This window comes from Peromyscus leucopus, chromosome 7 (genome assembly GCF_004664715.2).
Source record: "Peromyscus leucopus breed LL Stock chromosome 7, UCI_PerLeu_2.1, whole genome shotgun sequence".
NCBI lineage: Eukaryota > Metazoa > Chordata > Mammalia > Rodentia > Cricetidae > Peromyscus > Peromyscus leucopus.
In genome coordinates this window covers 12,942,580-12,958,497 of record NC_051069.1, presented here as the reverse complement: position 1 = coordinate 12,958,497, position 15,918 = coordinate 12,942,580, and the positions used below count along the sequence as shown (strand labels likewise).

The window sequence follows — 15,918 nt, the reverse complement described above, 5'->3', positions numbered from 1 at the left end:
AATGGTAAATAAAAAGCATTATTTAAAAAAAAAACTAAATGAAACAGGGGGCTGGACAGATGGCTCAGTAGTTAAGAGCACTGGCTGCTCTTCCAGGGGACCTGGGTTCAAGTCCAAGCACCCACATGGCAGCTCACAACCATCTGTAACTGCAGTCCCAGGGGATCTGATGTCCTCTTCTGTGGGTACTGCATGCAGGTGGTGCACAGATATATACACGTAGGCAAAAAACCCATACATACATATAAAAATTTAAAAATAATAGTAATAAAATGTCAGGATCCATATCTCAGTTACACTTTGTAGTTGGCTGATATTTTTATGATTCTTAACCTAAACCCACAGGTCTCCCTTCCATTGTCTTATGCTTGTTTATTTTTAATTTTTAAAACTTAAAACAAATTTTCTTCAAGACAGGGTCTCACTATATCGTCCTGGCTGGCCTGGAACTCGCTTTGTAGACCAGGCCGGCCTTGAACTCACAGAGATCAGTTGACCTCTGCCTCCGAAGTGCTGGGATTAATGATGTGCCCCACTACTGTGCCTAGCTCTCTACTGTTCTTGAGACAGGCTCTCACTGAGTCTGAAGCTCACCTTTTGGCTAGCCTGGCTGGCCACTGAGCTCCAGGGACCCCCTGGCTCCACCTCTCTGATGCTGGGGTGGCAAGTGTATGCTCCTGTGTCCGCTGACAGTGTAGTAGTTTAACATTATCTTTGAGTCCCTTCAACCACCATTTTCTGTACAATGTTTGTCAAACTGTAGCCCAAGGACACCTGCATCCTGCTTGTTAAATCACAAATGTCTTAGCCAGGAGGGGCCCCGAATCAGTCTTTTCAATCGAGACCCCTAGATACACCCTAAAGCTCAAGAATCATCGCATTAGGAACATGTCTGTGTAGAAACCCAAATCTGCAAGCTTCAGGGTTTCCCGACTGAACAGGGTCCCCTCACTGTGACTACCTAGAGTAGATGCCATGGGGGATCTAGCCTCTCTTCTTGGGGTGGGCCCAGGACCCTGCCCGGAGCCATCTATGGACGACTGTGACTTACCATGCTCCATTCCGTGCTAAACCATTTAGCTCCACAAGGCTTGAGGTGGCAGGGTTGCTGGCTCGGGGGCTTCTCCAGGAATGAACACTCATAGGGGTCCAGCACTTCAAAGGTGTCTGCGTTCTTCCTAACGCAGATCACCTCCCTCTGCTGCGTCCCACTGCCACACTCGACAGAACACTGGAGAAGAAGCAGAGACAGGTGGCTGTCACATGATGTACAGGGGAAGAAAACCACGTTCCTGGAGGGACATCCTCAATTCTTCCACCGAGGCATACGAGAGAGGGCAAGACAGAGGATACAAGACTAGACGTTGGCAAAGACGCTGGTAACATCCACTGCTGATAAAGAACGTAGGGGCTGGAGAGATGGCTCAGTGGGTAAAATGTTCACTGCACAAGTGAGAAGTCGTGAGTTCAAATCCCCAGCATCCATGTAAAAGGCCGGGTGTGGCTTTTAGTGCTGGGAGGCAGAGACAAGGAGGAGCCCGGAGGCTTGCTGGTCAGCCAGTCTAGCTAACTAGTGAGCTCTAGGTTTAGAGAGAGAACCTGTCTAAAAAAAAAAAATAAAATAAGACGGAGAGAGATGGAGGAGGAGACATCAACATTGGTCTGTGTGGGGGCTGGGACAACGTCTTTGTGCAGCTGACACCTGACCCGCACTGCAGCCCTGTCTGTGGGACTCCAGCAGCAGCAAGAGTCAGGAAGACGGGCCAGGGCCTAGGCCCCAGTGGGTTCTCAAGGACATCCCAAGGAGGGATCCATTTTTGCCCGTGGGTGACGGTGACCTGGGGGCTGTGGTGGTGGTGTCTGCAGGGGTGACATCAGCCACCCCACTCGTGGTCCCCTCTGGAGCACACACTGTCCTTCCCACTACTCCATGTCTTCCCGGAGGGGCTGCAGCTGATGATCAGTTCCGATCTGGACGTAGAAATAACCTTGCCTCGCACTGGCTGGCAGTCCCACGGCTAGCAGAACCTCGCCCATCCAGTTTCCTGTCCCGTGTCTGCTGTGGCGTGAGTCTGGGCCAGAAGCTCGGATTCTTGTACATGGTTAGGGACAAAGGCAGGTCACAGCTGCCAGGTCAGAATGAATGAATGAACACAGAGAGAAGAGATCTACTTTTGACCGAGTGCCAGCCGTGGGTGACAGACACCCTGTGTGACCCGACTCCTAAGCTCTCTGTGACAGCTAACCTTGGCTGTCAACTTGGCACAACTTCAGTTGAAGAGCTGCCTCCATCAGATGGGCCTGTGGGCGTTTTCTTGAGTGTTAGCTGATGCGGGAGGGCCCAGCCCACTGTGGGTGGTGCCACTTCAGGGCAGGTGGAGCTGGGCTCAGTAAGAAAGGTACCCGACTCTGCGCCTGAGGGAGCCTGTGAGCAGTGGCCCTGAGGTTTCTGCTTTGGTTCTTGCTTGTGCTCCTGCCCTGACTTCCTTCAATGATGGCCTGTGACCTAGAAGCATTGGACGAAATGGACTCTCTCCTCCCCAAGTTGGTGTTGGTCAGAGTGTTTTATTACAGCCACAGGAAAAGCAGGAGACCTCCTGCCAGCCCAAGGAGAGTGTCATTGTCCTCTGTGTAGTAAGACAAGGAAACAGACTCAGGGAGGTGAAATTACCGCGTTAAGGCAGGACTCCCGTAAGACCAGAGCTGAGTTCAGTTATACTGGTGTCCAACAGGGATGCTCATGAAAGTGCACTGGAAATACTTCAGCCCATTCTCTCTGAATCTTTTGATTTTTATAGATTTTATCAATCAAAACATTAAAGACAATCAAAGAAGAAAACATTTCCCCATGCTGTCTACATAAAAACAATTCACTATAAAATGTATATGTATATTTCAAGGCAGGGTGTCATGTAGCTCAGGCTGGCCTTAAAGTCCCCATGTAGCCACGGATGATCTTGAACTTCTGATATTTCTGCCTCTACCTCTCAAATCCTGGGATTACATGAATGCACAACATGTCTGATTTTATGTAGTACTGAGGATACCTTGTAGAAGTAACCGTCTTATTAAATAAGAAATACAGAGCCAATGCAAAGATGAAAGCCCAAGAGGTCAGAGCTAAGAGCCTTATCCTTCACTCTGTAGCTATCCTCTTCAGCCAAGAGACCTACTTCCTGTGTGTTTGTCTTTATATAGACTTTCTGTTCTGCCTTCTCCTTGGTTGTAAACCCAACCACATGACCTCCTCATCTGCCTGTCTGTACAGACCTCCAGGTCTTCTATGGTTGGTATTGAGATTAAAGGCGTGTGTCTCCATGCTGGCTGTATCCTTGAACACACAGAGATCTGCCTAGCTCTGCCTCCCAAGATCTGGGATTAATGGCGTGCGCCACCAACGCCCTGCTCTGCTATGGCTTGTTCTTAGCTCTGACCCCCAGGCAAATTTATTTATTAACATACAAATAAAATCACATTTCAGTACAAATAAAATATCACCATAATACCTAGAGCTTCGTGCATGTTAGGCAAATTCTCTACCAACTGAACCACCTCTCCAGTACGAATATGAACATATATGCACACATATACATATTTTATATGTGTGTGGGTTTTACATGCATGTATGTATGTGTACCACATGAGTGTCTGATACCCACAGAACCAGAAGAGGGTATTGACCCCCTGGAACTGGAGTTAAAGATGGTTGTGACCCACCATGTATGTACTAGGAACTGAACTCAGGTCTTCGGCAACAGCAACAGTGCTCTTAACTGGTGAGCCATCTCCCAAACACCCCCCAGCCCCAGTTTTTACATTTTTATAGTCTGTCATTGGCTACTGTATTATGTGCACCTAGGATACCCTAATGATCACTGTTATTTTTTTTAATTATGTTTTTGAGAAAGCATCATGTATAGATGAGGCTGCCCTTGAAATTTCTATCTCCTGCACTAGCCCTTGAGTTTTGGGATTACCAGTGTGTCTCACCACCCCCTGCTTGATGGTTGCTATGGTTACAGGTGTGTCCCACCATTCCTACTTGGTTATTGCTATGGTTACAGGTGTCTCTGCTTGACTGTTGCTATGGTTACAAGTGTGTCTCACCACCCCTGCTTGATTGTTGCTATGGTTATGTGATATTTTCCTGGGTAGTGACAAATGATGACATCCTGAATTCATGAGCATACCTGTTGAAGAAATATTTTTTCTTTGGATAATTGATTTTTTAAAATTTTATTTTGAGATAAGGTCTCACTAGTCCTGGCTGTCCTGGAACTTGCTCTGTCAACCAGGCTGTCCTTGAACTCACAGAGATCCACCTAGCTCTGCCTCAGAGTGCCAGGACTAAAGGTACGTGTCACCATGCCCAGCTGATGACTACTTCCTTCAAACTGACCCCAGGCTAGGGTGACTGGGGAAGGACAAATGGGCGTCTTCTGCCTCCTGCCCTTTGCCGTCAACTTTCTTTCCAAAGGGCCGTGTCGGTCACAGGGCAAAGCCAGCCAATTTGATCAAGGCCTGATTTTAAAGCTACTTAAAAAAATTCTCTATGGAGCCAGAGTCTGGATAATGTGTAAATCATGACCTTCAGCCAAAAAGGCCTGGAGAACCAGCCAGCCCTGGGAGCCAGATGCTAAATGGGGCCAAGAACTCAAATCCAGGGCGGTGGTGGGAGATGGATGGGGGTGGGGTGAAGTAGGGCCTGTGACAGGGCAGTCAGTGGGATGGCTCTGGGTTCAAGTTCAATGCTGGAACAGGGAGGAACAATTAGCTCATCAATTTGTAAGTTACTTTAGTTTCTTTATTATTTGCTCTTTATAATGTACACTTCCAGCTTAAAAACAAACTTGTATGTATGATGTATGTGCATGTGTGCAGGCAAACGTGTACCATGGTGCATGTGTGGAGGTCAAAACAAGCATGCATGTTGCCCTCAAATTCTGCTTTGAGGCAGGGTCTCTTACTGTTCACTCTGTGTTCCAGGCTGGCTGGCCTGCAAGCCTCCGGGGAGCCCTCTGTCTCCATCTCCTATCTCAACAGAGATGTGCCAGGATTACAGATGTGTGTCACCATGCCTGGCTTCTACATGGGTTCTGGGGAGTCTCAACTCAGGTCCTCACGTGTGTGCAACAGATGATTTACCCATTGAGCTATCTCTCAGGCCCCATCTCCAGATTTTTAAACGGGACTGTCTGACACTGTCAAGTACTGACAGAACCAGCCTCAGTCCTGGCAGCGACATGGCAGCGACAGTCACCTGCTGCATTTACTGTCTGTCCCTTGACTACTCATGCTCATCCCAAGGCAGAGAAATTTGTTTTGTTCACAGATGTAGCTCAAGTGCTTAAGTGAGCACACAGTAGGCACACACTGAAACTTGTTGGCTGAACAAGGCGCTTAAGTGAGCACACAGGAAAGGTACACCCGTTGGCTGAACGAGGCATCAAGAACATGGCCACTTTTCCAGGTTGTGACAGGCAGCTGGTAGCATGGCCAGATTCAAAGCTGGTTCCTAATCCCTCTGCTGTGTTGTCTCTTGCCAGGGACAGACAGATGTACCCAGAGCTGGCCACTCACCTGACTCTGGGGGACACACAGATGTACCCAGCTCTGGCCACTCACCTGACTCTGGGGGACACACAGATGTACCCAGCGCTGGCCACTCACCTGACTCTGACACACAGATTACCCAGCCTGCCACTCACCTGACTCTGGGGACACACAATGTACCCAGCTCTGGCCACTCACCTGACTCTGGGGACACACAGATGTACCCAGAGCTGGCCACTCACCTGACTCTGGGGACACAAAGTACCCAGCTCTGGCCACTCACCTGACTCTGGGGACACACAGATGTACCCAGCTCTGGCCACTCACCTGACTCTGGGGGACACACAGATGTACCCAGCGCTGGCCACTCACCTGACTCTGGGGGACACACAGATGTACCCAGCTCTGGCCACTCACCTGACTCTGGGGGACACACAGATGTACCCAGCTCTGGCCACTCACCTGACCCCAGCTGCCTGCGAACCACTCCACCTTGCCCGCGCAGGGCCCGTTATCACAGGGCGTGGTCTCCGCCGGCCTGTTGTTCCCGCAGCCTTCCAGAGGCAGGCTGCTGACATGGTTGGTCATGCACACCACGGAACGAGTCCTCACCCCAGCCCCACACTCGGCCGAGCACTGTAAGTCAGAAGGAGGGCATATTAGTGGGGTCCCTGCAGGTTCTGGGGACACTTCCAAAGGATGCCAAGGTCTTACTGCCCCTCAAACGCTTTCCTCTCTCACACATGACATACTTCAGAGACAGGAAACCTCTGCCTTCTATAGTTTTAGTTACTCATGGTCAAATGCAGTTTGTAGGAGTTATATGGGAAATTCCAGAAACAGTTCATCAATTGTAAGTGGTCCCAACCAACCCATTCTTCTAGACTTATGTTCCAGTATTTCACCCCATACCCCATTCTGGACAGAGTCAGCATGGCGGCAGTCCCCTGATCACATGAGAGGCTATGAGAGCCCTTGCACATGTCCCCTCTTCCTGGATGCCCTTCCCTTTACCAGGAAACACCAGAACCCTTGAGGGCTGGGCTCAAATGCCCTTCCCTCTGTAAAACATCCTTGCTTGCCCCTTTATCACACTCTTTGAAGCTTTGTAAGTCACATGGTGTTCTCCATCCCATTCCTTCCTTTGTTTCTAAAATTGCTTAACAATTGTGTGTGTGTATGCACACACAATGCATACACACACACACACACACACACACACACACACACACTGTATGTGTGTAGGTGGGAACCAGAAATTCATGTTGGGTGTCTTCCTCAATTGCTCTCCACCTTATTTTTTGAGTCAGGGTCTCTCACTGAACCCGGAGCTCACCAGTTTAGCTACACTGGCTGACCAATGAGCTCCTGGGATCCATCCCTCTAATGCTAGGCTTGCTAGAGCGAAGAGAACATTCTTATCTATGGAGGTGGGGGTTGGCTGTGAGATGATTAACTGAATGATCTTTCCCCTGTCACTTCTCTCATGCCTCTGTCACTCTCCGAACTCACCATCCCTTGATGGTCAAATGCTTTCCCACATCTAGTTACTTCTCTGTGTCTTTCCTCCTTGTCAGAGCAGAACACAGCCCCTCCAGACAAGCTCCTTTTCTTGTGGCCTTTACTTCTTTCCTACGAAGTCCCCTTCACCACGGAAAATATTAACATCAAATTAAAATATGTTGCCGGGTGGCTGTGGTGCACGCCTTTAATCCCAGCACTCAGAAGGCAGAGCCACGTGGACCTCTGTGAGTTTGAGGCCAGCCTGGTCTACAGAGCGAGATCCAGGACAGGCACCAAAACTACATGGAGAAACCCTGTCTCGAAAAACAAAAACAAAAACAAAAACAAAAAACAAACAAAAAAATTAAAATATGTTTCTCTAGTTCTATGGTTCTCAACTTGTGGGTCATGATCCCTTGGGGTTGGATAATCCTTTCACAGGGGTCACCTAAGACCAATGGGAAACACAGATGTTTACATTGTGATTCACAACAGTAGAAAAATTACAGTTACAAAATAGCAAGGAAAATAACTTTATGGTTGGGGTCACCACAACACGAGGAACTGCTATTAAAGGGTCCCAGCATTAGGAAGGTTGAGAACCACCGACCTGGTTAAACTTTTGTTAGTTCAATTACAGGCTGAAGCCAGAGAACCTAAGGGTAGAGGGGGTCCCCCCTCCACCAAGGGTCACACACTGTCTTTATGACTTCAGCTCTGTTTATATCATCGTGAGAAGTCTGAGACAATGAAGCAACTCCTTGGGTTAAAAAAAAGCCATTTGTTAACAGTAACTAGAATAATCCAGTCTGGAGACATTTTTGTTCTAGCCATGTGTGGTCTGAAGTTCACAACTGCGCAACTCAAGGTGTTTAAAATCTCTTGTAAAGAATAAGAAGTAACTCAAAGGTGAGATGGCTGGGCTGTTCCTAGTGCTTGCCAGCTGGGCGTGGTGGCACAAATCTTTGATCCAAACATTTGGGAGGTAGAGGCAGGCCTAGTCTACACAGTGAGTTCTAGGCCAGCCTGGGCTACACAGATACTGTATCAAAACACCAAAAACAAAACAAACAAACAAAACCAAAAAACTAACACCGGGCCCCGCTCCCAAAAAACCAACCCTGAGTGCTCAATGCTTTTGCAGAGGACCCAGGTTTGATTCCAGCACCCTCACTGAGCAGGTCACTGCTGCATGGAACTCTAGACTCATGGGATCTGACACCCTCTTCTGTCCTCTGGGGCCACCTGAATACACATTACACATGACACACACACACACACACACACACACACACACACACACACACACACACACACACGAGAAAATAATTTAAAAAAATCTTCAAAAAGTAACCCAAACATTATTTATTTCTGCTCAACTTCTACAAACATTTCTCCCTACATAATCCTACACATTCCCACCTGACAAATGGACTGAACCTGCTTTCCACACTTAGGTTGTACATGCCTCTGGGGCAGGTAGGGTCTCCAAATCTCCTAGGTGCTTAGTTGGTCAAAGACGGAGCCAGGGCCCAGTGAGAGGACCAGGATGATGGGCCTGAAGAAGGAACTTCTCTCTATTATACCAGTGGCTGGGAAAAGCATGGCAGTTTTAGATCTGGAAGGAGCTCCCCGGGCCTAGGAAGCCTGCCAGCAGAAATGGGGGAAGACAGGGTACCCCTCACACAGCAGGGACTCAGCTGCACAGATCTGCTCTTGGTTCTATTTTGGTCTCTGATAGATGGAGTCAAGTGACTGCTGGCTTCTCTTGCATGTAGTAATGAGTGGCGTGACACTCGGTTGTATTTGCCTTTAATGGCTAGGCTCTGAGAAAGGCTAGGCTTCCGGAATAGGGGACAGCATGGAACATGCTTCTAGCTGCTAAAAAAACAGGGAAGGTGCCTACAATCCACTGCATGCCTACCATATTCCAGGCACAACATCTACGTGGTCCTCTCCTAATCTATGGAACGCTGAGGAGAAGGAAGCTAATTTTTTCACACCCCTTCCTTAACGGCAGAGCCCTTTGTTCCTCATAGGAGCCTATAAACCTACAGTGATCCATCCCTGGCCTTTTGCCAAAGCTAGGCGTAGCAGCCGGTGGTCCTCTGAGCAAAACAGCTGCCTTCTTTATCAGCTCAGCTGAGCCTGCTTATAAGAGTCAATCACGATTGCACCTGGGGAGTGTTGACACCCCTCAGAGAGGGATGGGTGGGGAGGGCCACCGGACTGTCACTTAAGGTTTCGGCCACTAGAGTGCAATTCTTCTCTAACCGCACACGGCCTAGGAACCTCGGGGCGGGGGGGGGGGGGGGGGGGGGGGTAAGTAACTGTGGCCTGTGTCGTTTGAATAGGAATGGCCCCCAGAGGCTCCTGTATTTGAATGCTTGGTTATTAGGGAGTTGGCACTACTTGACAGGGATGAGGAGGTATGGCCTTGTTGGAGGAAGAATTTCTCTAGGGGTGGGCTTTGGGGTTTCAAATGCTCCAGTCAGGCCCAATGTCTCGTCTTCCTGCTGCCTGTGGATCCAATCTGGAGGTAGACCTCTCAATTTCTCTAGCACCATGTCGGCCTGCATGCCGCCATGATGACAATGGACTGAACCTCCGAAACTGTGAGCAAGTCCCAACTAAATGCTTTCTTTTATAAGAGTTGTTGTGGTCATGGTGTCTCTTCACAGCAATCAAAGGGGATCCAGCTATGTATGCAGCTGTGGGAAAGCTGCCGCGCATCCCTCCAACGCTGCTGTGCTGGGATCACCTAGACTCCGGCAGGCCATCCCTTGCCCACGCTCTGAAGAAAGCCCAACAAACCCTTGAGTCTCCCCGGGGGAGCTTCGGTTTGCTGCTGGAATCTTACGAGGTCTCACTGGGGAAGGACTCAGCTTGGGGATTCTCCCCGAGCGGCTCTGGGAGTCCCTGGGACGCAGCCGGTGCCTGCCAGCGGCACACTCACCCTCTCACTCCATTCCGTGAGGAACCAGCTCTTGGCACAGGGCCCCATGTCACAGTTCTCGATGTCACTTGGGCGCAGCTTCATGTTGCACTCCTCGTCATGCACCACGTCCCCGATGTTGCTCACACACTTCACGTCCCGGGTCCGCTGCCCCACGCCACAGGGCACCGAGCACTAAAACACAGCATGCACGCCTTGGTATCCTGTCCTCAGTCTTTGTCACCCGACCCTGTTTGTTGGGTCCCCTGCAGTGCCTGTAAGTCCCCGGGGAGGAAATGATCAAGGGAAGACACCCTGGCCGGTTCCTCTAAGAACCCTCTTGGATGGCATCTTGTTTACTGGCCTGCTCAGGGCCCCAGGCTTTCCATCTCCAGGATGCATGCACCACCACACTAGAAGGTGCCCGACTTTACTAGTGGCTGCCAACCTTCTCTTAGCACATGGGAGACACAGGGCAGGTGAAGTCTGCAGGTACAGGACGCACTCACCTAGGGCTCGGCCGCGAGACTGGATATGGGCCACGCACACTAGCCTGAACTCTACTGAGCTGTTGGTGTGAAATGTGTTTGCAGTCAGGCTGCCCAGCAAACATTCCCCCACCCTACCCACCACGGGTCCTAGCAGCGGGAGGTGGGAGGGAGTGTGGTGGTGGGTATCGGAGGTCCTGTACCGAGGTCCAGTCGGTCCGAATCTGCCACTCGCTGCAGATCTTGAGCTGGCAGGTGCTGGTGGTCTCAGGCTTCTCCAGGTGCTGGCAGCGGTAGGGCTGCACTGTCAGGCTGCGGTTGGCATACACCTGGCGGCACAGGACCTGGCGGTGCTGCATGCCCAGGCCACAGGTTTTGCTGCACTCGGACCACTCCCCGATGTCCCAGCTGGCTCATGGAGTGGGTGGGGGGGGGAGGGGAGAGGGGAGACGATCCGTTAACAGGAATACATAGAAAAATCAGTGGGGGCCCTCTCCCCAGAGCAGTGCCTAAAGGTCATGTGACTGTAAGGGAGCCTGTAGGACATGCTGTTTACCATGCTAGATTGCTGAGATTCTGTACGCAGTCATAGAAAGAATGAGACAGTAGAGATGATTTCTGTCTAGTTATCAAAGCAGAATCCCCCTAATAGCCCACCCCCCCCCATTGGCTTAATTTCCTTATAACACTAACCCTCTTGGGAGCTAAGAGATGTCACCTAGGTATTCTTTCCTGTCCACTATTTCCATGCCCTAATCTTGACAGTTACTGAATGAGGCACGATCAGGTGTTCAGCACATATTTGAATAAAAATTGTGTTTTTCTTTACTCCAAGGATTAAGCGTTGACCTTTTGGGACCTGTCCCAATACATCTGAGACAGTCTCATTTATCGCTCAATGACCTGTCTCCAACCTCTCTTGCACACTCTTCCTGACTCCTCCAGGCCGACTTGGCACCATCTATCTGTATCGTCAGCTCACCTATGAGCTGCCTCACTGGGTTCTCATTCCTTCGGCCTCCCTTGATTTCCTGGACGGGATTCCTGGCTAAGCTTGCCGACTTGCTGCAGACCATCAACTCCCCACTTCTTCTAGAAACATGGGCAGGCTTGCTAAGCGGTCTGTATCCTGGACACAGTTCCAGTCAGTGTTTATACCCTGCATTTATACAGGCTTAAAAACTCAATGGTATCTGCTACTAAGACTTTATGCCCGTCAACCCCAAGTGACCTGAGGAAAGGTGACCTAGCCAGAGAGGCCTCTTACAAGGCTGGGCAGGGGAAGAGGTTGCAGGGTTCCTCTTCTGGGGTCGGCTTCATGCTGGGGTCACAGTAGCTCTCAGGAACCTCGTCGTGTGTGTTCCTGTGCACACAGCGGAAGATCGGGTACTGCGATCCTGGAACGACAGACAAGGAAGACGCCTGAGGGGCAGCCTACGCCCTGGGATGCAGGCTGTGGTGAAGATGCACAGGCATTCGGATGCTGATGTGGGGGGACAGGACTCGTTAGTTCAAGTCCCATATCCTTTCATCTTGTTTGTTGATATAGACATACCTACATGGCTCTGTTGGGGGCTGTGGGTGTGCAAAGGGACACACACACACACACACACACACACACACACACACACACACACAGTTTTTGTCCCCAATGAGTTTACAAATCTATTCGTAAAAGGAAGATACAAATTTTTTTACAGTTGTTGAAGATTACATGAGATGTGATTGGGAAAATGGCTCAGTCAATTAAGCTCTCATACAAGGACTCATGTTAGATTCCCAGTGCCTGTCAAAAAGCCAGGCATAAGTGGCACGTGTTTAGAATCCCAGTTTGGGAGGTAGAGACAGGTGGATTCCTGGAACTGGCTGGCCAGCCACTTAGCCTCATTAGTGAGTCCCAGGTCCCAACAAGAGGTCCTCTCTCAAAAAACGAGGTTGATACCTTCCTGAAGGATGATAGCCAAGGTTGTCCTCTGATCTCCACACACACACATGCATTCATGTGCACCCACGAACACATGTACACACACACATGCACACACAAAGACAGTAAAGAGCTCACTAGTCAATGGAGGGAGCACAGACTGGGCACAAACAGAAACTTCTCCAAGATTCTCCAGAGGTATCGGAGGGCAAATGCCCAGAGGGTCCAGCTGTGAATAGAGAAATGGCCAGGCTTGGGTGTGTCTGTGCACGTGTGTCAGGGAAGGGGGCTGTCCACTGGACTAACGTGGGATGAAATGGGCTGCTAGCCAGGTGCTTGTGTGTACACGAGGTTGAAGCAAGGATATTCAAGAATTACAGAAGAGCAGCTGCCATCCTGCTTCGTAACACTTTTCACCACGATCCTCTAACAGTTTCCTGAACCCAGGCTTGGCCTCTTCAGCATCTGCCCATTTCCCATGAGGCTGTGCTTCTCAGGACAGCGCAGCCCTGGTTCACCAGGGTAACCTCTGGGCCTAGCAGAGGTCTAAGCTGTTAATACTCTTTTGGAAATCTAGTAACTGCTTTATGTTTTTGTTTTGAATACGAAGACTGGTTTCACTGCCTTAATAAGGACAAACTATTTTCTATAAAAAGCCAGTTATGGGTAATTCCTGGATCTCAATTCAACTTTGTCTCTCTTCTGCCACCTGCTGGCAGAAGTTGAGTATTACTTTATTATTATGAAGTGGGAGTAACTGTTGCCCTACAAACTAGGCTAACATAAATCTCTAATTCATTTAAAAACTATGGTAATCTGTGCTTCTAACTGGACAGGCATTTTTTTTAAAGAACTGTAATTCACTACAATTTTCATTGTACCACGAAGGCTAACTTTTTTCTCTTACAAGTGTCTTTAATAATCTTTTATTACATTTGGTCTTTGACAGTTTTACACACACACACACACACACACACACACACACACACACACACACACACTGCATTCTGATTGCTTCCACTCTCATCCTCCCACCCCTGTTATCACCTGCTCCCTACAGGGATTCCATGCCTGGTACTATAAATCCAGTTAAAAACCCACGGTTAAGAGGCGCTAGATCTAGGGCAACCCTACTGCTGTTCTCAAGGTCACCTCTAAAGGGACAGAACAGCAAGCTGCCTTCTGGACACTTAGGCTGATACCCCCAGGCAAATGCTACTCTCTGTCTTAGTCAGAGAAAGACATGGCAGAGGATGTACAGACACATGGCTCTTCAAGAGACGGAGGGTACGTGATGGTCAGGTGCTCAGCCATAAACACTTAACGTCAGTGCTCCAATGTCATCAGTCACGCATGTGATGCAGGGCTCCTTCAAGCTGGCCTTGTGTGACACCCTGAGCCAGAGGGTAGCTTGTGTAAGAAATATGACAATTTGTAGGAGAGTTTTGAGTCGGAGACAACCATTTATTGAAATCACTGTGGCAGTAAAGTTGCCTATAGTATTTATATAACCTATAGCTATAACTCAAGACCACTATTTAAAATGTTCCAAGTCCAAGTATCAGCTGAGTTAAAAGCAGTTGTGACCATAAAATTAATAGCAAACAGAGCCCTTTTTGGTATTAAAGTTTGTCCAGCAACATGCCTATATCCATTACATAGGATATATTTTATCTTGGTTGTGAGCCTAGCCTTTAATGGCCGAGCCATCTCTCCAGTCCTATATTTTATTTTAAAATTCTGATTTATTTTTATGTTGTATGGGTATTTTGGCTGCATGTATATCTGTGTACTACATTTGTGCAGTAGCCACAGAGGCCAGAAGACAGTGTCAGATCCCCTGGAACTGGAGTCACAGACAGTTGTCAGCAGCCATGTGGATGCTGGAAACTGAACCTGGATCCTCAGGAAGAGCAGTCAGTGTTCTTAACTGCTGAGCCATCTCTCCAGCCCTCAGAGATATTTTTTAAATTAAACTCAACCCACATTAAGTACATTGTGCTAAGTCACAAAGATGAATAAGACTCAGCCCACAGCCTGTGCATTTGAAACTTAGCTATTAGGGGATTAAGAAAAGATTTTAGCTGGCCTGTTCCTCTCCCTCCAGACCATGTGGCTGTAACTTTTCCACTTACAGCTCTGTGGATTGAAAAGCAAGAGTAAGGTACCCCAACTGCTTGGCACTCACAGACGGGAAACCTAATACATTTAGCCCAAATGATACAGGATACCATAGGAATGCTCTGTGCCTGGAAAGATGGGTCTTGCTTGGGGTTGTCTGGCAGATGGCCACCGCTTACCTCCCCTCCCACTGACTGCTTTTACATGCATTGCCCATTGTCCATGGTCCAGCTCCATGGAAAGGTACCAAACACATGAAATCAGAGGCTCTTTGTCTCTCTGATGCGGAGAAAATAGCAGCTTTATTAAGTCTTGCTTCTGGTGAGTGCAATGGTTTCTTTCTTTGGTTTAGCTTTAGTATCTGCAGAGAGGGATGCTGTCACCTGGAGTCCTACTGTTCGAGACTCAGATGCAATGACTCCTCTGATTGCTAACAAGCAGGGGCAGCGTGGTGGGGCAGGTGCTGGCTGGGCTTCAGGTGGCAGGATGGACCTGAGATTGATTGCCCTGGCTTGTACGCAGTCAGATTGATCGAAATAGAATCAAGATGTACTGGACATGGAAGCAGAACTTGGGGAACAGTGTTGAGGTCTGTGAGACACACTAACTTGAGAGTAAGACAGAAGAAACATCAAGAAAATAGTTGAGTAACTCCAGACTTGCAAAGACAAGAACCAACAGAGCCAAGCCAGGAGATGTGCAGAGGTCTGAGCATCATGGCTGATGGCCACAGTGATCAAGGGCCACTCTTGGGTACCGTCTTGAGAGAATGAAGTCTTGGATGGTAGGATACTGCTGAAATGGTACCTGTACAGGCGTGATCAGCTTCACCAGGGAGGGTGGGAGATGTCTAGGAGGGGGTTTGTGAGAGACAGATGATGGTCTCTCAAGGGCAGGGACTTGGGTTTTGTAGCGGAGGAGTACCCAGTACCAGCACACTTGTGCCGAGGACTGAGTTTAGCTGCATGCTTCGTGCATCTGCAGTGCGCTGCCCACGCCCTGCATGTCTGCTGCCATCACTCCCATGGGAGCATAGGGTTCCAGGTGTGTCCCCCTGTGGCTCTGAAGCCAGAGACGTTCTGAAGGGGAGCCTTGAAAATGAAGCATATGTGGAGATATGCCTTTTTCTCTTCCCCTCCCAGGTGACAAGCAGCAGGAACTGGGGTGCGTCTCCTTTGCGTCCTCCAGCAAGCACTTCCAGCCTGCTGATGTACCACAATGCTGTCATCCACAGAGATCCTGCTCAAGAGCCTCACAATCAAGCTCCAAGGTGTTTTTGTTTTGTTTTAAATAAGTTTACAACTTTTGTCTCGTGCCACATTCACAGCTACCTTTGGCCACATGTAGGATGCTTCTCCATCACGTCCATTACAGAACAGAGAGGGGCCTGCTGA

General features: G+C 49.1%; 1 protein-coding gene across 2 annotated transcripts in view; it reads right to left on the bottom strand.

The window, feature by feature from the left end:
• Thsd4 (thrombospondin type 1 domain containing 4) overlaps window positions 1-15,918 on the bottom strand; it is a 573,943-nt gene that overhangs the window by 7,578 nt on the left and 550,447 nt on the right. For both annotated transcript variants that reach the window (XM_037207445.1, XM_028861990.2), the window contains 5 exons: window positions 11,747-11,876; window positions 10,683-10,887; window positions 10,013-10,186; window positions 6,016-6,189; window positions 1,052-1,231 (listed from right to left, as the gene is read on the bottom strand). In XM_037207445.1, coding sequence (XP_037063340.1) covers window positions 1,052-1,231; window positions 6,016-6,189; window positions 10,013-10,186; window positions 10,683-10,887; window positions 11,747-11,876 — 863 coding nt within the window. The remainder of the gene's footprint in view (window positions 1-1,051; window positions 1,232-6,015; window positions 6,190-10,012; window positions 10,187-10,682; window positions 10,888-11,746; window positions 11,877-15,918) is intronic.